At 36.0% G+C, this 23,450-nt stretch overlaps 1 protein-coding gene across 1 annotated transcript; it reads left to right on the top strand.

Annotated features, from left to right (window-relative positions):
* The first annotated feature begins 1,616 nt into the window (after nt 1-1,616).
* panx1a (pannexin 1a) lies at nt 1,617-16,936 on the top strand. The gene is made up of 6 exons (XM_048160871.1): nt 1,617-2,063; nt 4,630-4,754; nt 8,140-8,348; nt 8,621-9,122; nt 9,870-10,026; nt 16,215-16,936. Exons 1-6 carry the CDS (start codon nt 1,880-1,882, stop codon nt 16,289-16,291), a joined length of 1,254 nt encoding a protein of 417 aa, XP_048016828.1. The 5' UTR covers nt 1,617-1,879; the 3' UTR covers nt 16,292-16,936.
* Nucleotides 16,937-23,450: the final 6,514 nt, after the last annotated feature.

Raw genomic sequence — 23,450 nt, 5'->3', positions numbered from 1 at the left:
GGTTTAGGTTTACCTAGCAGACTGTCACAATTTTGTTTATAAACGGGGAAAAATCTAAGATAACGATAGTAAACTATGGAGTGCCGCAAGGATCTGTGTTAGGCCCTCTGCTATTTTCAATATACATGCTGCCACTCAGCAATATTATAAGAAAACATGGAATTAGTTTCCACTGTTATGCCGATGATACTCAGTTATATATTTCAACACAACCAGATGAAATCTCTAAATTATCCAATCTGACAGAGTGTGTTAAAGAAGTAAAACATTGGATGACTAGTAATTTTCTTCTATTAAATTCAGATAAGACTGAAGTATTACTTATTGGGCCAAAAGCCTGTACACAGAATCTTTCAGACTACAATCTGCATTTAGAAGGATGTACTGTTACTTCATCCTCGACAGTAAAAGACCTGGGTGTTATATTAGACAGCAACTTGTCCTTTGAAAATCATATTTCATATGTTAAAAAAACAGCCTTCTTCCACCTCGGAAACATTACTAAGATACAGAATGTGTTATCTATTTCTGATGCAGAAAAGTTAGTTTCATGACGTCTCGACTAGATTACTGTAATGCATTATTAGCTGGTTGTCCTGCTTCCTCAATAAATAAGCTACAATTAGTACAAAATGCAGCTGCTAGAGTTCTTACCAGGTCAAGAAAATATGATCATATATCACTAATTTTATCATCTCTACACTGGTTACCCATTAAGTTCTGTATCGATTATAAAGTATTGCTAATGACCTATAAGGCTCTAACTGGTTTAGCTCCTGTGTACTTAACTGATCTTCTAACACCCTACAATCCTTCACGCTCTTTAAGATCACAAAACGTTTTCACATTTGTTAGGGGCTCAGACTCGCTCACCCAGTTTAAATCTAGATTAAAGACGCATCTCTTTAGGTAAGCATTCACATAATGCATCTCATACCAGATCAATTGCACATGACTATCTTTGCTTAATGTTATGAACAGCAGCTAAGCTAATCTCCATTTGCTTTTCTGTTTGTGTCCCGAGGTGACTAGAGAGGACATCAGCTTCAGTTTGGATCCAGCCTCTTAAGAAGACCTCAGATGACCAACACCTATGAAGAGACAGCGCCAACTCCTGCGAGGACTTCAGAAGACGCAATCATCTGGATCAACATGCACATTGCCCAATTTCTATATCCTAATTATTGTTAATGTAATTAATTTTTCCAGGAGCTCATTGCTTCTACCTTCAGTTAAACTGCTAACAGTGATTGTAAATGAATTGCCTAAATTATTACATTATTTGCTAACTGCATTCTTTAAATTGTAATGTTGACATGCATTCCTGTAAAGCTGCTTTGAAATGATATGTATCGTGAAAGCGCTATACAAATAAATGTGAATTGAATTGAATATTTACTGATGGTCCACTTTTAAATAAACTTTTCCTGATAATTTACTCACCCCCATGTCATCCAAGATGTCCATGTCTGTCTTTCTTCAGTCGAAAAGAAATTAAAGTTTTTGATGAAAACATTCCAGGATCAATTCTTGAAAATTGAGAGTTCTTCAGATGACCTGAGGAGGGCAGCAATACACCTTTGAAGCGTCTAAGCTGCCGCAAATTACACAAGAAGAAGAAGTAGAAAATGAAAACGAAGAAGTAGCCTACAACACGAAAACAACAAAGAAATGTTTACGGAAATAGTGTCGTTGTTTGCGTTTTCACGTCTAAAGCCAAATACTGTATCTGTTCATACTTAAAGTGTTTAACCATTCAATGCTAGTTCAGAGGATGAGTAACGTTACCTTTTGAACAGTGATCCGCTTTCTTTTTCAATCAAGCGAAAGTTAGATGAATGTTTGTGATTAGATGTATAGATGATAAAAGAGGAAAGTCATGGCTATAGCGCACGCCGCCACAGAGTATGTGTTCACGGATTTCGTGCTAAAGGAGCCCGCGTCAGAAAACAGGTATAAAGGCATCCGGTTAGATCTGGCCCTGGATAAGATGGTCACCTGTGTCGCGGTGGGTCTACCTCTGCTTCTCATCTCTCTAGCCTTCGCTCAGGAAGTGTCTGTCGGTATGTAATTTTCTCACACTCATCATGAGAGATCTTATGCGGTCAAGTCATGTTTTGCTCGTCTATTTAGTTTTTCTGAGTTTTATTCATCACAAAAACTTTTTAAACTGTTAAAATGTCTAACTGTTCATGCTGATCTGTGTGTTAAGTGCAGTAAATACATATGAGCTAAATTGCATTTTGTATTTTCCGTTAGTATTGTATTAGAAGTTTTTGGTAAACACTCCATTCCTAGGAAGTTTTCTAGAAAGTAGGTTAAATGACTTCTATGTATGTCTTCAGAGGTATTTGGCGCATGCGTAGCCTTTTGATGAAGCTCCAGTGGGTGTAACCGCACAGATTATGCTGGATATTATTACATTGTTATATAATTATGAAGCATTATTATTACATAAAGTGACGTTTATTGTATCTTACAAAACTAACTTTTTTCATCTCACACATCATAGATCTGCATTCAAACGTTTATTTTTTTCAACAGTAAGTATTTTTTATATGGTATAATCTCTATAATAGGCTACATCAAGTTATGAAAGTATGGCATGAAGATTAAAGATTGATTGGGAGATTGAATATAATGGAAGAGCCCAGTAGTTGATCTACACTAAGTAGCCTATGTAAATTGTAAAAAAAGTAAATGTTGTTTACACTGTGTTAAATAGAGGTAAATATTGTTTGCAGTAAGAAAAAAAAAGCATCTTGTTTTCAAGTGCAAATAGTGATAAATGCTTCTGTACTTGTTTGATGTGCAAGAACAAACCTAGTTCTTGTTGGGGTTCAAACAGGTTTGCGTCACATTTGAGAAAACAAAGTGTCAAGCATGTATGTTTGAGCTTCTGTTTACCATATTTGATGTGTTCTGCATAAATGCATCAATCAATGATTATATGTCAATACAAGCCTTAATTAAATCTGTTCATCATATAAAGCAGTTGTGTACTTAAAGGGGAAATGAAGCAGTCAGTCAAGTTAATATTATTTAGTAAATGGATTTCCACTCTAATCAAAAAGTATATAACAAACACGATAAATGTAAACAAAAGAAAAAAAAGATGTTTTGTTATAGCTTTTCTAGCAAGGGAGCCGCCATCTTGCAGTACTACAACCTTTGACGTTGGTTGTCTTTCCTGAGTTTAACAGATACAATGGTAGAGAGACAGTAAAAGACAGACGATGGAGGACAGATAGTGAAAGATAAAGACAGAGACAGTGAAAGATGGAAACTAGAAAGCCACAGGGCATCAGAAGGCAAAAGGGAGGCTATTATTGCATTTTTACTGGATATAAAAATTAGATTTACAGTGTTAAAGCAAAGGACAAGTGCAACTGCCACTGAAACGTAATGCTTCACTTCCCGATACACATTTATTCTCACTGCCTCAAGATTTCCATAGTTACACAATATGTTGCCAAAATGACTGTCAGAAATTAAAATGAACCAGAGCCATTATAAACACCTGTCTGTCATTCCACAACATAGATCGAAGCTGATGCAAACAGCTGCACCAATTTGTGAATGTTAGGGTATATTTAAATGATTTAGTTTGTATTTATTTAGACAGAATCATTATTTCTATTTATTTTACGCTTAATTATTTCACCTGGTAAGCATATTAGTGTCTTCAAGCCCTGTCTCCCTGTGTTTTTACTTCTGCAATTGCTGTTATGAATATGAATCAGAGGAAAATCTTTTGCTGCTCATATTACGTTCGTAACCCGGCCTGCTTTTTTCGATGATGAAGTTCCACTACACTTCTGCATTCTGTTCCATATATACTAACCCAGAGAAACATGAAGATAATAAACATACAATTATGACAGCATGCGATTTGGGCTACTTTTATAAAAATAAAAGATTCATCATATGCCTCATCATATGACCGAAATCCACATTAGATCGCAATCAGATGCTATTGCAAACACAGTGGTGGTTTACAATGAGTTTAGAGTAAAAGGGTAGTATTAATATCATAAATTGTAATTTGTAGCTACAATTCACTTGTTACCCGGATATGATTATATTTCATGGTGTATGTTGTCAAAAGAATTCACGTTAGGTCGTAAGAAAATGTTTGTTTTGTTTTGTAGAAAGATTTTTTTTTTTTTTTTTTTTTTTTTTTAAATAGGTGGGTATAATGTATATTGGGATCAAAGGAATGTGGGTGGTCAAGCCATGTAATACCAGAGTAAAGTAATGCCTCAACATTTGACAATAGTGATCCATTATCCTGAAAAATCAAAGTAATTAATTTCTATCTTTCAAGCTAGCTTGTTGCAGTGGTGATGTCAGAAGGGGATGAGCTTATGGATTGTAACTGTAATATTATTACTGAAATAGTAATTAGTTACACTACTAGTTACTGGAAAAATATTACTAGTTACTGGACTAATATTATTACTGTAAAGTGTTACTAGTAACACATTACTGCCCAACACTGATGAGAACCAATATTTCACATTGAGCTCCTGCTGATATTGCACCCAATGCAATATATGCAATATTTTACCACAATGCACACACTTATTCTCCATCTTATGTAAAACTTTTGATTCTCTTTTGTTCTAGGTACACAGATTAGTTGTTTCTCCCCTTCAAAGTTCTCATGGCGTCAGGCTGGTTATGTGGATTCATATTGCTGGGCGGCAGTACAAACACAGGACACGGGAGGCCTGCCACTGTGGCTGCATAAGGTAAAGCCATAAAAAACATGTTCTCACACTTTTTATTAAGTTGTCCTTAGTGTTGTAGCCTAGGGCTGTCACGATTACTTGATTTAATTTGAGTAAAAATTACTTGTATCAAATAATCGGTAATTCCCAAAATTATGCATTCCATGGACAAGACATACATGAAAATGACATAATTGCATTATTAGAGAACTTTGTACAATGGCTGCACAATTACATATCGAAATAAAAATCAAGATATGGCTTAGATTATCAAATCAAAAAGGTTGCGGTTTGATTAAAAAGAGTGTTTCAGAGTGAAGTGCAGCATTGTGTTCCTTTACACTTGTACAGCTAATGACACTGTGCATTTGAAAATGCAACTTGCACCACTCATTCACCAGATTTGTAATGAGAAGTGTTTATAAACCTGTTGCCAACAAAAGAGAAGTTGGTCTCTCTGCGGTTTTCCTTTAATTAAAAGCTCAATTGTTTAACATTTGAAAATGAGGAAATTATTATGGTAACACTTAATTTTGATGATCCCCTTTAGACATTCTCTTGACAATAAGTAACGTTAAACCTACATGTCAGCTGACTCATTAGAGTATTAGTAGAGTATTAGTAACCTAACAGATCACTCAGATCATCACAATCAAGTCACTTGGAAATACTAAGGGTTCACTCAAAGCAAGGAGAGTCTGCTTTTAGCTGTTACGCCAGCCGCAGCTGGAACCAGCTTCCAGAAGAGATCAGATGTGCTCCAACAGTAGCCACATTCAAATCCAGACTCAAAACACATCTTTTTATCTATGCATTTTCTGATTGAGCACTGTGCTATGTCCGAACTGTTTTGCACTTTATTTTACACGTATTATCTTTTTATGCTTTTATTTCTTGTTTTTATTTAATTTTTAATGCATTTTATATCTTTTATGTATCATCTTTTTATTTCTGACTTTTAATGCATTTTAAATATTGCTGTCTGGTTGAAAGAGCTTGGAGAATTAGGAAGTGATTGGGTTAAAATTTGGTAAATTTAGGAAAGGGGACAAACCATGATGGTTGGGCTATCTGACTCTGCGGCACGTGAAGGGGTTTCTAAGGGGAATTGTGATCACTTGCAAAGGCAACGTGATTAACACGTTCCTGAAATCAAAACACGTTGGTTGGGGCACTTTCCAAAGGGGAAGTTTCCAAAGGGGAAATTTGAGCTGTGGTGCATAGTTAAGATATCTCTGGATTACAGTCAGGACACTTTCCAAAGGGGAAATTTGAACTGCGTTGCATAGTTAAGATATCTCTGAAAGGGGGATTGGGGCTGTGTGGCGCAGTTTGAGGTGTCTTGGCAAAAGGGGAGATTGAAACTGCATGTATCAGTTTGAAGTGCCTTAACAGGTAGAGCTAGGCTCTGGGAGAATTAAATATGAGGAAGATCCTTTTAGATCTGCTCTGACGGACAACAAAAAACTCCCTGAAACTTCCTAACTTCCATCCAGATAGCGGAATTCTCTGTTTTTACTGTTATCTCTATTTCTTATGTGTTCCATTTTTATTATTATGCATTTGGTTATTCTTTATGTAAAGCACTTTGAATTACCATTACACTAGCGTATGCGGAAAACAAAAACGAAGTATATCCTGGACTTAACTATGAGAATAGTTGTTCATCACAATTTCAAAATATAAGTCCAACACCCACTAACTCTAAGCCTACTCCATATTTGTGCTGATGTTTTGATGTCCACATGTTTGAAATTACAGTCACTGTAGCATTTATCATAAAGAAGTGGATGAAGTGGCCAAATTAAGATAGAGTGACAGGATCTTTTGAATAAATGTAGTTTGGCCAAGATTAAATAAGGATTTGATCATGCTGTAAACATTGACAACACCAATCGCCAGGCCTCTGGTGCTCTCTACGGATTAAGAAGTTCATTCACACAACAGTGACAGCCCTATTGTTGTCAAGACCACCTAGACCGAGACTAAGTCAAGATGAGAGTGTATTGAAACCAAGACTTTGAGAGGTTGAGCAAGACCAAGGTAGGGTGAGTTCAAGTCGAGACCAAGACCAGACCAGTGCAGTGCAGCTGCAGTATAATCACTTGAAATCAAAATGATTCAACCCCATAGACACTGTAACATGTTTCCTAATAACAATGTCTCCCAAAGGATACACACTGATAAAAATTATTCTGTGGTGAAGTAAATACTACAGAAAAAACAAATGTGAAAAATGTTAACATATAAAAAAGTTAGTTCAGGCAAGGTAAATTCTGTATTCAGGTTTGTAGAAATAAAAGCGTAAATATCATTGATATAAAATTAACTAAAACCTTATTCAGCTTTTCTGATACTGGTGTTCCCATCATGCACTGGGGCTTGAATAATTAATAAGGTTTATTATTTAGCTGTTTTTCAGCTGTATTTACACTATTGTATTTAGGGCTGCACAATATATTGCATGAGATTGTCACGCGCATTAAATGCCGCTCCATTTGAAAGCAGGTGATGGCGATTTAGCGGTAATCAGGGAACCGGCTTTACTGACGAAATGCGCGTGACAATCTCATGCGATATATCGTGCAGCCCTAATTGTATTGTTACTTTATCATTCATCTTTATCGTTATCGTTACTTGTTTAGTAACTTGTGATTTTGTGATATCTGGAGTATTATTTTGTATTATTTACTTAGATGTTTCTAAGTAAAGCATTTACTTTAAAAGCATGTTTAATTCATTGTTATATTATTTGAGTAAAAAGTTAATACTTCTAATAGATTTTACTTAATTCTATATGTGAAATTTAATAAATTAAATATAATTAAGTAATATGTACTTAACTTTATGAATGTTAAGTTCAATAGTAAATAGATTTTACTTGATAATAACAGGTAAATTGTACAGAGCAGCAGCAGTAAAATTTACTTAAAATGTGTAAATCCTACAAGTTATTTTTTTCCAGTGCAGGGTGAAAAGCAAAGTTTCTAATACTGAGCTTTGTGGCACTCCATACTGAACTTGTGATTGAGATAACACTTCTTCATTTGCCAATACAAAGAAATATCAGTCAATTCAATTTCAGAAGTTTGAGGTGCTTCAAAAGGCAAAGCGATAATAAACAGAAACATTTTTCTTGTTTATTAAAGGTGCATTAATCAAAGAAATGGATATTAATAATGATTTTCTCCTAAGAGGCTTAAGAGATTAGTCATTATTTTTGCAATTCCAATTTCACTTCACATCATAGTAATATAATAATAATAATAATAATAATAAAGAATACATTAATACAATAAATAAGAATTGATAAAAAAAAAAATAATGAAAAAAACAACATGAAAATCATGCATGTTTTTGGATAAATGAGCCTCTAAAATGAAACCCCTCTGCTCTTCCTCTGCAGTTTTTCCCTTATATCCTGTTGCTGGTGGCAGTATCAGTTTACATGCCAGCCTTGTTTTGGCGGTTCACAGGAGCACCTGTGCTTTCTTCTGATCTGACCTTTATAATGGAAGAACTGGACCGTTCCTACAACAGAGCCATCAAACTGGCTAAATGCCTTCACACTGCAGGAAAACGGGACTCACAGCCAGCCCGTGTGGACTCCTACAGGTGAACTGAACTAGAGAGAAAAACCTTTTTGATATTTCAGGGTGGTTGGGTTTACACTGCACAGAGCTGTCACATTGTCACATGGCTTCACTCTATTGACACACCTACACAAACTAACCTTCTATCAGTAACTTTCTATAAATAGCCATTTTCACACTTTTTTCTCACACACTTTTACCATCATCTCTCACCAATAATTCCAATTTCTATTACATTCCCGAAACATTTAAATACTGTTATGCTTGCATGTTTTTTTTTTTCTTCTTCTTTAGTTCTGTGATAGACCTTACTGAAAGCTGCTTTAAATATCCTCTGGTGGAACAATACTTGAGGACCAAACGCTTCTCTCGAGGATTACTGATCCGATACCTCCTCTGCCGCACCATCACTTTCTTGGCCCTCATACTAGCCTGCATCTACCTTTGCTATTACATCCGTCTCTCCATCACAGATGAGTTTCAATGTGACATCCGATCTGGTGTGGTTATCAACGACTCCTCAGTCCCTCCTGCCATGCAGTGCAAGCTAGTTGCTGTGGGCATCTTTCAGCTCCTCAGTTACATAAATCTTTGTGTGTATTTGCTGCTGTTGCCATTGTGCTTGTACGCCATGTTGGTTCCATTCAGAAGGACCATAGGGTTCTTGAAGCCTTATGAGATGTTACCCACAATAGGGGTAATGCAGTTTGGGAAGGTGACCTGGGATGATCTTGCATTATATCTGCTGTTTCTGGAGGAGAACCTCAGTGAGCTGAAGAGTTATAAGTGCCTAAAGGTGTGTTGATCAGGTTTTGCTATATTTGTTTCATAGACTCTGTGAAAGAACCCCCAGACATCACCAACTGTATGATATCTGTAATGTCTGTCACATTGCTCACTTACAGTGTTTATTTAAATATAACTATAAACTATTTAATTGGTCGATTAATCTCAGGTTCATTTGAAAAAGTATTTTCATTTTTAATAATTTATTTCTCATTTTTAATAATTATGATGCAAAGTATCAGGCTAACACTATCAACTCAGATTGGTGGGTAGTATCAGAACATTTGCATGTTGAAACTTCAAATTGAGTTTAGCAGCAAAGATATTACAACAAAATTTAGCAGCAAAGATATTACAACAGCAGACTTCAAAAGCTTGACTGCAAAATTCTTCATCAAATGGACTGATGAATTTGGATATTATATGATTTTGTGCTCTTAAGGCACTACATTGTTACTATAAGAGCACTGTTCCTTACTTTACATATTTATTGTTGTAAATTTGTGTTCCTGAATTTATAAGAAATTTCAATGTGAAGTGAATACAGTTAGGAAGTTACCATACTTAAAGTTACATTAATAGTATTAATGCATTTGTTTAAATTTATATTTGACTGCATTCTTCTGGAAAATGAAAAGGGTATTTTAAAAGCTGGCCAAGGGAAAAAATGAATCAGACTATTGTGTTACTATCAGAATTTATTTATTTTTTGGTTTCCAAGAGAATGTCTTGTAATATGTGTGCTTTTTGTATGCAGGTGTTAGAGATGTTAAAAGAAGGGGGGGGCGAGTCTATTGACACCATGCTGCTGTTGCAGACACTTGGACAGGTTAAAACGGATGTGGTGGACAGCAGATTGCTAGAAAAGGACAGGAAAATCTCCAGCACCAACAATGGTGACACAGAGATGAAAGGTATGTGTGTTTTTGCTGATTACAGTTACTCTTTGATTTTCTTATAAATTCATAGATTAAGACTGGAATTGTCTCTCCGTCTTACCACAAATGGTGCGTTCATTGGAAGTGTTTTTAATGTGCCAAAAATAGGGCTCACAATGTATTTAAAAGAGCAGCTCATGCTAGTGACTATTTTTCCCAAAGAAGCTGATACTGTATGTGAAAACAGAAAGTTTGCTACACTGGCCTGTCGAGTTGGTTTGTTTTTTACACACTGAAAAAAAAAAAAAAACTTGTAGGATTTACTTGATAAAATCCTTTTAACAATTTGCACTAACATATTTTAAGTATATCTTACTGCTTCTGCTCTGTACTTACTTTGTACATTAAGTAAAACCTACTTAACTAAGTTAAGTAAATGTAACTGTTTACTCAAATAATATAACATTGAATTAAACCATGGTTTTAAAGTGTATGTTTTACTTAGAAACATCTAAGTAAATAATACAATAGATATTGTTAATACCTTATCTTCATAATAGAAGTAATGCGGCCCTCACCCGAACACAGAGATTTCAATACTTGGTACACAATACACAATGACAGTAACATTCGATAGATAGTCTGAATTTGTAATTTTGAGTAGAACTCCAGATGTCACAGAAATCGCAAGTTACTAAACCCAACAACAAAAGCAATGATAAAACAATGTAAATAAAGCAGGAAAACAGCAAAAACATCAACCTTATTAATTAGTTATGCTTCAGTGCATGATGGGAACACCAGTATCAGAAAAGTTGAGTAGGTTTTACTTAATTTTATATCATTGATATTAAAGGAATAGTTCACCCAAAAATAAAAATTACCCCATGATTTACTCACCTTCAAGCCATCCTAGGTGTATATGTCTTTCTTCTTTCAGACGAATACACCTGAAGTTATATTAAATAATGTTCTGGCTCTTCCAAGCTTTATAATGGTAGTGAATAGAGGATGAGATTTTGAAGCCCAAAAAAGTGCAACCATCCATCATAAAAGATATTCACACGGCTCCGCGGTGGTTAATAAGGGCTTTCTGAAGCTAAGCAATGCGTTTGTTTAAGAACGATATTTAAAACTTTGAAAACTAAAATAACTAGCTTCTGGCAGACAGCTGTACACACATCGACTTACGGCAAAAGAGTAACCCTTGATGTGGCGTAGGAGTAGTGTAAGCTTCTCACTGTTCCTCTCACTTGCTTGGGCAACAAACTCAAGCTCCTCTTCTCTTATATCGAAATCTTGGTGTTATATCGAAACCAATGTTTTGTTTTGCTCTCTCCTCTGTACTTCTGCATTCATCAATACTTCATGCGTCAGGTCAGAGTTCACTCTTTTGCCGTAAATCAATGCGTAGGGCCGTCTGTCGGAAGCTAGTCATTTTAGTTTTATATGTGTGTTTTTCTTACAAAAACCCATTGCTTCACTTCAGAAGGTCTTTATTAACCCCCCAAAGCCATGTAGATATCTTTTATGATGGATTGATGCACTTTTTTAGGCTTCAAAATCTCGTCCTCTGTTTACTGCCAATAATTACTACACATCCAGGCAGCCATTTCATGTATGCAAGACCAAGTTTACTTAAATGGGGAGAGACTGCAATCTCCAAACTGCCTGACAATCTCACATATGCATATCATTTTCCAATCCGGCATTCAAACTGACTGAACTGTCTCAATAATGTTGTTTCTTGTGCTCGAGTGGCATTAAAAAATCTGCATATTTCAGGTTGGTCCAGCAATTTGCATTTCTGTTCAACTCAAGTTTCAGTTTTCAATAGGAACCAGAGTATTTAACAGCAACAGCAGTGATGCTATGAATTGGCTATTTTGTTTGGAATATCCTCTGGTGGAACAATACTTGAGGACCAAACGTTTCTCTCGAAGATTACTGATCCGATACCTCCTCTGCTGCACCATCACTTTCTTGGCCCTCATATTAGCCTGCATCTACCTTTGCTATTACATCCGTCTCTCCAACACAGATGAGTTTCAATGTGACATCCGATCTGGTGTGGTTATCAATGATTCCTCAGTCCCTCCTGCCACGCAGTGTAAGCTAGTAGATGTCTGCATTGTCAGACCGCCCGCTCCCGCCTAAAGTACACTTTCGGGAAGTACACCGCTCCCGATGCTTTGACATCAGCGCATCTGTGCTTGAACTTGAAGAGAACAAAACTTTCTGCAGTGGTGGCGTTCACACAGTCACCAGTTCTCTGTCCTGAGAAACCTGGCAAGATATGTTCTTTGCATTAGAGGTCTGCGTGAGTGCACCTTCAGAGAGCATTCAACCTTTGTGATCGTATTTTGGTGGAGAGACGTTCTGAAACGGTCGTCAGTCAGGTCATTCTGTTCTTGCGTGGATGTTAAATTTTTTTATTTTGCAGTAGCTATAGCTAGTAAGCCAACAGTTTTCGTTTATGTAATTTTGGCTTAGCCTATAATTTTGAGGGAGATGTTGTAGGCTATTTAATTTAGCCTATTTTTCTGTGATATTTAGCCTATTATTCTTTGACATTTTTTTCTATGACATTTTTTAGGGTGTTGACAGCATCATAGACAAATAACAAATACAAATCTGGTATATGCAACATTCTATGTTATCCCCAATCACTCTCTTTCTTTAGGGGACGTTTAAACGCGATATTCTGGAAACGATCTTTAGCGGGACACGTCGGGTTGGGAAGAAAATCACTATATGCGGATAGCGGGTGAACAGTGAATTTTAGGCGGGAGCGGGTGCGTGCGGAATAGAACCATTGCAGGAGCGGGACAAAACAAAACAGTCCCGCGCAGGCCTCTACAAGCTAGTTGCTGTGGGCATCTTTCAGCTCCTTTCAGTTACATAAATCTTTGTGTGTATTTGCTGCTGTTGCCATTGTGCTTGTACGCAAAAAAACAAAACTAATGACTTCAGACAGCTGTTGGATTGACAGAATTTTCATTTTTGGGTGAACAAACCCTTTAAATAAAATATGAGCTACGCTGGATATTAGGCATTGATAGATACTCATCATATGTCAAGCCTCTAGATTTGACTCTAGATCTGGTCAAGCAACCAGGTATACACATTGTTCGCTAGCATTAAGTCATTCGGCAAAGCAGACCCAGGCACACACAAACATGGGGTTCTCATGGCTCTTTGGAGCAACAGCAGTGGGCTTGTTGTGTGAAGCTGGTTTGAAATTAGTTTGAGCAAACTGTGGTTTATCAGGCTCACCAAGGTGGATTGGTTCATTGCCTTGGTAACTTACGCTACACAGCTACCCTGCTCCGGAGCAGGTTTTATTTTGGGTTAGAGATCGCAAACCAAAACTGGACCAATCAGCTGTGAGTAAAGTGACAATGTAATGCACCAAAGCCACTCCCCCTATATCTCTTGCTACAAATTAAAGCAGTTTAGAGTGAAATAAATTTAGAGACAAAATTGCCTGTCTTTTGCTGATAATTAGGGGCCAAGCACCGAAGGTGCTTAGGCACCTATTGTTATTTTTGGCGTTCCGTACGCTTATTAGGGGCCAAGCACTGAAGGTGCGTAGGCACCTATTGTATCTGTTGCCGTTCCGTACGCTTATTATTATTATTCTTCCGTTTCTTCTTCTTCTTCTTCTTCCGCTCTTGAAGTCTATGGCAGCCCATAGAACCGCTTGCGGGAAAATTGTGAAATTTGGCACACAGTTAGAGGACAGTCTGAACTTTGTCCATAGCAAATTTGGAGTCTCTAACTCAATCCCTCTAGCGCCACCAGCTGTCCAAAGTTGCACTTATGTTTATGTTAATAACTTTTGAACCGTAAGGGCTAGAAACGAAATTCTTTTCGTCACCCTATGACGTCATTTTCCGTCATGAAAATTTTTCCGCCATTTTGAATTTTCTGAAAAACGTACTTTTTCGAACTCCTCCTAGGCCGTTACTCCGATTTTCACGAAAATTGAACCAGATCATCTTCAGACCATGCCGACAAAAAGTTATGGAATTCAAGTTGATTCCTCAAACCGTTTTCGAAAAACACGCGAACAAATTGTACACAGTGCTTACAAAAATAGACATAAGGCTGTATCTCCACAACGCTTTATCGTATTCAGACCAAACTTGGTACATGTCATCACAAGCATGACCTGAGGCATCATGCAGTGTTTCGGTGCAGCACCACCTACTGGATTGGAGATATGAAAAAAGGCTATTTTTGCTTATAACTTCTGATGGGTTTGTCCAAAAATCATAAATTTGGTCTTGTTAGATTCGGGGCATCATGTTGAGTCGAATGCCATCCATATTTCTCATATCGGCCATTTTGTCCGTCTGCCATTTTGAATTTTGTGCTAAAATGCTGTATTTTACGAACGCATTAGCGTATCAATACGAAACTCGGTATGGGTCTTTGGTGCCATGCCCTGACAATACTCAAAAAGTTTCAGCGCAGCGCCACCTTGTGGTCAAAAGTTATAACAAAATTTACAAAAATGTTAATGACTTTTGACTATATTAACCCATTGTAATGAAACTGGTCTCAGTAGATTCCTTGGGTCATGCTGAGAACAGAGATATTAAATTTGCCATAGTTGGCCGAACTTCCTGTGTGCCGTATTGTTTTTCTTTAAAAACCTACTTTTTCGAACTCCTCCTAGACCGTTGCTCCGATTTTCACCAAAATTGAACCATATCATCTTCAGACCATGCCAACAAAAAGTTATGGATTTCAAGTCGACACATCAAACCGTTTTCGTATACCGGAGCAAAAAATTTGAGGCACGATGCAAAAACGACTCTTGAAGTTGTATCTCTGCAATGCTTTATTATATTCAGACCAAACTTGGTACATGTACATGTCATCACAAGCATGACCTGAGGCATCATGCAGTGTTTCGGTGCAGCGCCACCTACTGGATTGGAGATATGAAAAATGGCTATTTTTGCTTATAACTTCTGATGGGTTTGACCAAAAAACATAAATTTGGTCTCGTTAGATTTGGGGCATCATGTCAAATCGAATGATATCCAATTTTCTCATATCGGCCATTTTGTCTGTCAGCCATTTTGAATGTTTTGCTAAAATGCTGTATTTTATGAATGCATTAGCGTATCATTAAGAAACTCGGTATGGGTTATCAGGACAATGCCCTGAAGGAGCCTGAGGAGTTTCGCACCAGCGCCACCTTGTGGTCAAAATTTATAACAACATTTACAAAAATGTTAATAACGTTTGACTATATTTACTGATTGTAATGAAACTGGTCTCAGTTGATTCCTTGGGTCATGCTGAGAACACAGATATCAAATTTTCCATAGTCGGCTGAACTTCCTGTCCGCCTTATTGTTTTTCTTTAAAAACCTACTTTTTCGAACTCCTCCTAGACCGTTGCTCCAATTTTCACCAAAATCGAACCGTATCATTTTCAGACCATGCAGACAAAATATTATGGATTTCAAGTCGATATGTCAAACCGTTTTCGTACACCGGAGCAACAAATCTGAGGCATGATGCAAAAACGACTCTTGAAGCTGTATCTCTGCAATGCTTTGACATATTGACACCAAACTTTGCAAGTCTCATTGTCACCTTACTCTGACCATACCACATTAATTTGGTCACAGCGCCACCTATTGGTCGATAGTGATGAAACAGTAAATCCTCATTTTTTTATAATTTTTCAGCTCTTTTGCCTAAAATTATCTTAATAGGCCTTTAATTGCTCACTGTTGCAGTTGGTCTGATGCTCACAGCCATGTTGGCTGGCTTCTTGTGCTGTTTTTGTGCTTGGCCCCGTAATTGCTGCTTGCAGCTATATTTATTTATTATATTTATATTATATGAATGATAATTCTGTGTAATTCATATAATTATTATAGCCTATATAAAGCTTTTTAAATGAGTGTTGATGATTACTGCATAGATAGAAGGATAATATGAATATGAACTTTTGTGTTCTGCAGAAGACAGTTATATAAGTTTGTAACAACATGAATAAATGATGCTAAAGGGTTAGTTCACCCAAACATGAAACCCCTTTTTTTTTTTTTTTTTTTTTTTTTGAAGAGACAATCGCATATGATAAACATATTTAATTTAGGCTTTACATTGATCTCTGACCTTGAACATTTACACTGATCTCTGAACCTTTAATGTAAACAAATATAAAATTTGTGTGTATCCATGTGTTTCCCTAGAGATTTCTCCACTGATGCAGGGGGACTGCTTGAAAAAGCATGAAGATGAGAAGGTTGTGCGCCAGAGGGTAATCTGAATTGCCCATTTACAGTAGCCCTATATGGTGACTGCATCACATTAAGGCTCGTAACTTCTGGAAAGAATGAAGGAATACATTTTGGGCAAAAGGAGGAAAACAATGGAAGTCTCGTCTTTCATAAATACTAAGATCCACTAAGATTGCAGTCATATTCTGTTTTGGTGCTTCTTGTTCTGGTGGTGATGTGCTAACTGTTTTATATTACATTAGTTTTCCACATTCAGTTTCATAGTACATTTTGCAGTAACACTTGAACAGTTATTCTGTTGTTACCACTGTAACAACAATTTAGGCTGATTAAGGTGCATGGTCACACTGTCACCCATATTTTCAACTTGAAATAAAAATGTTAAGCTGTCTAAGCATTTGCAGATTCTGATTATGATTTTTTTTTTAATAAACTGAAAATGTTGAAATGTTAACCTACATAGATTATTTTAGAAATATTGTTAATATTGTTGTGGAAAGAGATGAAAGAAAAAACTGAGATCATAGATCATCTATGGTTCCTGCCAATATTGATACTGTCATTTTGTTTGCCTTTCTAAATTTGTTGTTTTTTAATACAAGAATTATGTTGTTTTGTGTCTGTCTCTCTGCTCTGGAAATAAAGTTAGGAAATAAAGATTGATTTTTACATTAGTTTTGAAATTCTTTCATCATTTACTTTTCTCATGTACAGTTGCTGTCACAAGGTTATATACATCTTGCAGAACCTGCAAAATGTTAAAAATAAAAGACAAAATAATGGATCATAAAAATTGCTGCATTTTTATTTTATTATTTAGTACTGTCCTGAATACAATTTAACATAATAGGCGATTAAATATAGTCCACAACAAAAAATATTAGCTGCATTTATAAAAATGAGCCCATTCAAAAGTTGACACACTGGTGTTTCCGCCCGGTTCTTCACGACCCGTCACTTCAGATGATGCACGGCAAGGTTTAAAATAGAGGTGAGTATAATCCTCTGTTTCTAGTCTGCTGTTTTCGAATTGTTTGAGCCTTAAAGCTGTCTGCTGTTTAATAAGGATGTGATCTTTCAATTTGGCTGCAGACAAAGACAGAACCACGAGTCCGGGCCTCTGCCGAATTTTTGAATATTGAATAACTGGTGTTCATATTGAATTATCAGTTTTATTCTGAGTATTCTGTGTCAGTCGGGCAGATAAGCATATATGAGGGAGCGCTCTGTTGCGAGGATGATTATGATTATTGCTGTTTGATATCAATACTTTTGTTTCCCCGTGTAATTTTCGGGTGGGACTGTGTTGGTAGGCTATTGAAAGTCTGTTGTTGTTTGATATCAATACCTACTTTTGTTTCCCCGTGTAATTTTCGGGTGGGACTGTGTCGGTAGGTTATTGAAAGTCTGTGAAGTCAACTTGTGTTTAAGGTGGAAGCTTCTAAATAGGGCTCTGCAATTACGATAGCAGTAGACTGGCCTTGCTGAATTATTAAATTGAGATCCATTGGCAAATAATTTATAAATATTTACAATTAAAACCAAGAGAAATTTGAAATTTGTCTAAATCCAGAAAGCAGAAATTTAAATTGCATTTTTTTTTTTTTTTTTTTTTTAGGATTTATTATATAAAAAATTAATTAACATTGTGTTTAGCCACATATTTTGAATTTCTTTGAGTGTTTTATCTAATGGATGAAGTTATACTCGGTCATGACCTATTCTATTGTATAGTGAAGTCCTTGAAAGGCATTAAAACTAAAATGCTAAATAACTTTTTTTCATTTCCTACATAAGTCGATCTTGTCAGAATGGGTGTCAAAGCAGAGCAGTACATCAGCAATTATTTTTGTGCGTGGATGTCCGTCCCATAAAGGAGATTGGATTGGATTGTAAAAAGGCTTACAAATTCAACTAATGGCTATTTGCCACTATTTCCTCCAAGTCACTTTGAAGAAGTTAGTTTTTAACCAAATTCCTGTTCTGCTCTGTTCTGTCCCAGCTGTGTTAGATCGAGTGTGCTGCTATCTTTACAGTATTGTGTTCCAAATTTTAGAGATATGTACGACTGTATTTAGATAATTCTGCTGAATAGTAATAGAAATTAATAAATAGTACAATATCAACTCAATGAATCAAAAATATAGTTTTATTATATTCTGTTATTTGTCATCTGAAGACGTCTGAAATATGTATTCATAATCCCTGGTGGACAGCTTGAAGTTTGATCTATTGTAGAGATTTTAGTATGTGTTAATGGAAATAACTTTTGCATTGTGTTGAATGAGAACAAGATTGAGTGACTAAGTTAAAATTAAATTGATTTAAGTGAAGAAAGAACATTTTATTTTGATTTTGATGTATTTGTGAGGATTATTTATAATATGTTCAGATAATTAATAATAGTTTAGTTTGCTCTTTCCTGCATTTTGCAAAGAAGAACTTGCTTGCTCTATTTTCTGCAAAGAAGAACTTGCTTTATTAAAATAAAATACAGAACTGGTCAATTGGATGAGACTCCTAAGATTAAGTAAAAGCACAGCAGATTGCTCATATACGATTGTGATGACAATTTATGTGGGGTCAATTTGATTTATGCCATTCTCTGAGTGTTCAATTTCCAGAAGAAACAAGTGCGAATGGACTGCATTCCAGTGGGGGAAAGAGACTCAAAGACCCAGGCTGCAGAAAAACACAGGCACTGGCTGATGGGCCTTCAGCTCACCCCTGAAAGAAGAAGCTGACACTTCTGAGGGCTGCCAACAAAAAGACTGAGTTAATGCAGAAACAACAATGGTAACAACCTGCCATGAGATGCAGAGAGAGAAAGACAGCTGCATTCAGAGTCAACCTCATGCTCCACCTGGTCCTCATCACAGACTGAGAGACTCAACATACTGGATGAAGAAAGACACTAAACCGCCAAACAGGCTCAACTGACTGATGATACAAGTGGGGGACTTCCATCTCTTCCCCGTGTGTGTGTGCAGGTACTGCATATACAGTGATCACTGCAGAGAATGCCTCAAATTTTGACTTGTCATCACAACTTACAAATTGGTAATAGTCTCATAGCAGTTCTTTATTTTGTTAACCTATTGCACTTTCCTTTCAATAAGCACCAGCCCAACCTTTATGAAATGGAAGTTAAGTGTCTGCTTGACTCACGTTCAGTTAAAACTTGGTTTGGACTTAGTTAGAGGACATTGAATTCACTAACTAGGATTAATGCTGTGCAATTAAGAGAGTTTAGATTCTGCTCTCAGGACAGACATTTATGTTACAGAGTTCTCGTAAATAGAATATGGATGGTAAAGATATGATATTAGTCACTCCATCTTGGTTAATAGATATTTATTTATTCTTTATTATAAGAAAAAAAAAATCCAAAACTGTGAAAACATTATATCCCAAATGCTGTCATCAGAGATTATGATTATGGTTAGCCATGGATCCAAAATTATGAGATCTCAAGTTGTTTTTTATTATTAGAACAGCTTACGAGCAACTGTAAAAAGGATACTTTTTTATACAGATAAATGATAAAATATATTTAAGAAATTGGTTCTTTTAACTGTGGCATGCCTAGGCTTAAAATAATATTTCTTTAAAATTGGTGTTTTGTTTTTGAGGTGTTAAAATCAATGCTATTGCGACCGACGTCGTCTGACTAAATCCTTCCAAAAACCTAGACACTGTTGCACGGGGAATGCCACAGTGCCTATGTTTCATCATTTCCAACATCGTCGAAAGAGTTTTATTCGATTCGACTTGGTGGTATTCCACCCTTAATAAAATACATAACCCCATTCAGTTCACTGTTTGCAGATGCAGTGACAAAAAAAAAAAAAAAAAAAAAAGAGAGATATCTGGCCAGAGACATAAAAAGTGTGAAAGCGTGTGCACCGTCCGCATGACGTCTGCGGACCCTGTCTGCACGCAACCCAAATTTCGAGACCGCGCGGACCTGAATGAGTTGAAGTATAGAATATACTGATTTCATATAACAAATAAATGGGAAAATAAATAAATAACATATTGTTAAAAAATATGCAGCTGCCATTTCAATGATGTATTGCTATGTTCTTCTGTTACCTCATCTTATGAAGATTTAAAATGAGGTCATCACTCTGGAAATGAAAGAAATGTCTCAAATCAGTGGCCTAATAAAGATTTTTGCAACCTTTTGTTATTCTCTGTCATGCGTTGTTTTGACCATATGTGACTTATGAACTTGGATATACAATGATGATTAGTGATATAAATGGACAATTTATTGTGATACACAAACATTCATTATTTGACATATATTCAGGTTGATCAGGAAACTTTTTCCCAGTCATATCAATGGTAAAAAGTGTCCCAGTCAACCTGAATTCACTGGTCATCAATGTTCATAAACATGCATGTTCTTCATGGGGTTTTAATTAGGGGCACATGAAATTTTGAAATTGAAATTTTGAAAAAAAAAAATTAAACTATGTCAAAACATATATCACAAATCCTGGAATAAAGATGGCAATATGGCCTTGATTTGCTTTTTTATTAATAGATGCTTAGTATAACATGTGATGGAGTGAACATATGATATTATGTGAGACATTTAATGACATTTTGTTTTTGTACATAAAGATGGGCCATGGACTTGCCAACAACAAACTTTAGCTACTGTAGCAGTCCCTTTAATATATGAAAATATGACACATAAGAAAGCTATTCTCAGATCAAAAAATTACATTTTTAGTCAAAGATTTTGACATTTTTACCTCTCTTTGACTTTTTTATTTACTTAACGTTTTGTTATAAAAATAGTTTTATCTTTTTACAGACAGTGGCCCCCAAATAATTTGCACAAATGCATTTGCATTAAAATACTATTTGAATGTCTGGAATCACTGTAGTTTTTTAAGAAATGAATTTCACAAGGATGAAGTTTATTCAACAAGGATTAATTAAATAGATTTTTTTTTTTTTTTTTTTTAAAGGAAAAAAAGACATTTCTAATGTTACAAAAGATTTCAATACTGTGAATCAACAGGCACTGTATCATGGTTTCCTTGTTTTCAGCACTGATAATAGTAGCTAAGGATGTTTTTTGAGCAGCAAAGCAGCATATCAGAATGATTTCTGAAGGATCACGTGACACTGAAGACTGGAGGAACAGGAATAAACAGCCATTTGAAATATATTAAAATAGAAAACAAATTGCAATATTACTGTTTTGCCTATTTTTGATCAAATAAATGGAACCTTGGTGAGCTTAAACATAAAGAATTTTATTAATCCTTTTGAAGAGCAATAGGCCTACATCATATCAAAATGAACAAGAATTTAAGAACAATACCAGAATAGATATAGCTAAGTCCTCAAAAACATTTATACAGGTTTATTTCAGTTGTTACAGGCAGTGAGGTACTTAATGATAACAACCTATAAAATACAGATAAAACATCGCAAAGGAAGAGCACAACTAGCTGAACTCATTGTAGACGATAGCTGAAGGTTGTTACACGAAGTGTCTGTCATTGTTACAGACCAATGCACAAATCGTGCATACTAATGAAAACAACTGTAGTTTAGGCATAAGTCAGCTGCAACGCTGAGAATATAATTACCTTTATGGAATAATCCACTAATGTCTTGAGATACAATGTGAACTAAAATTCTCAGTTGCACGTGCCATCGCGCATGTCTGGGAAACTCATTAATATTCATGTAAGCTCCGCCTTCTGAAACCGAAAATCTCAGAAACCGAAAATCTCGTAACAGCGGAAAGTGAAGTATACCCGGGGCTTAAATGTATAAAGTATTGTCTTCTGATTGTTAACGTGTTGAAGGTGGGATGAGTGTTATCCAGAGAAATTTATATTACTAGGTAAAAACAAGAAATTATTTAATGTTAATGGATTTTTTTAATCGACAAAGAAAATCATATAACAATAAAATTAAATTATGTATGATATTGCCAGATCAGGGAATATCATGGGTTCAAGCTCTGAACAGCTCTGGATAACCCTCACACCAAATTAAATTTTCACAGGTTTTGATATCCCAAGGAGGACTGGACGGAGTGATGTGTAAATATATGTTGTCACTAACTAAAAGAATTTCAAGGTTTTCCTTTGCAGGTCAAAGCCATGCTGTTGATTGCTGAAATTCATCCTACTGATCCGAGTGCTAATTTATTGTAAACTGTATGAAAAACAACAATGTTGGTGTCTTGTTTTGTTCTTATTGTTTTTTGTTTTTTGTGTGTGTGTGTGTGTGTCCGTTCTATCTTCTCCATGTCTAGGTATGGTACGAGTAAATAGAATCAGGAGATTACATGTGGTATATTCATCGAACCAGTTTGCTTTTCTGTGTGACGCCTGATTGTGACCACTTGAAGGGAAGAGTCCCTGAGGGGGGATCAACGAGGAGAACGAGCAGACTCAACTGTGGCTTAAAAGCCCACTGTTTGCTCCAAAACTGATCAAAAGCATCCCAGAACCAAGGATTCGACGAGCACCTCAGTGCTTAGCAGCACAGGGGGAATGTGACAGAGAGACTACATCATCCTGATGAACCACAGAATGAAGATTTTGAGACTTTGAAGGATTGAGTTGTTTAGATTTATCAAAGGATTTATTTTGTCTATTTAGTTCAGTGTTAATTTCGTTGACGAATAATTTTCGTCAACGACATTTTTTCACAGGCGAAAACGAGACGATGACTAAATAAAAATACATTTTGAATGACTAAAACATTGACTAAAATCTACTCTAATGTTCATCAACAAATAAAAACAAGACGAAAATGAAAGAGAGGGACGATTTGGGAAGATATCCAGTCAGAACTGCTGTTCTGTGTGGAGGATGCGCGCATTTGTAACAAGTGTAATGTGCTGATTTAACCGCGGGAAAGGCGGTGCTGTTTCGCGCTCTAAAGGCTCACCCAGCAGCACTTCAGACTGCGTCGCAATTAATGAATAGCGCACATTTATGCCAAGCGATTGCTTATGAGCTAATGTTGATGAATTATGACAATGTTTACTACACGATGTTTATATGGCAGTATGTTTTAGACGGTTGTAAGAATGCATATTTTATCTCCCTCATGAGTAGCCTGCTACAGTGCATGCAGACAGTGTATTTCGGGATGGTTTATAATTATTATTTTATATTTTCCTGGTCATTATTGTTATTTTGT

Source organism: Megalobrama amblycephala, linkage group LG16 (genome assembly GCF_018812025.1).
Source record: "Megalobrama amblycephala isolate DHTTF-2021 linkage group LG16, ASM1881202v1, whole genome shotgun sequence".
Taxonomy (NCBI): Eukaryota; Metazoa; Chordata; class Actinopteri; order Cypriniformes; family Xenocyprididae; genus Megalobrama; species Megalobrama amblycephala.
The sequence above is the reverse complement of the archived record's forward strand: the minus strand, read 5'-3'. Positions and strand labels throughout refer to the sequence as shown.

Excerpts from the sequence above, each read along its gene's own strand:
- panx1a (XM_048160871.1), top strand. The coding sequence starts at position 1,880 with ATGGCTATAGCGCACGCCGCCACAGAGTATGTGTTCACGGATTTCGTG. Across the intron at positions 2,064-4,629 it reads CGCTCAGGAAGTGTCTGTCG|GTACACAGATTAGTTGTTTC; the intron begins GTATGTAATTTT and ends CTTTTGTTCTAG. Across the intron at positions 8,349-8,620 it reads GCCCGTGTGGACTCCTACAG|TTCTGTGATAGACCTTACTG; the intron begins GTGAACTGAACT and ends CTTCTTCTTTAG.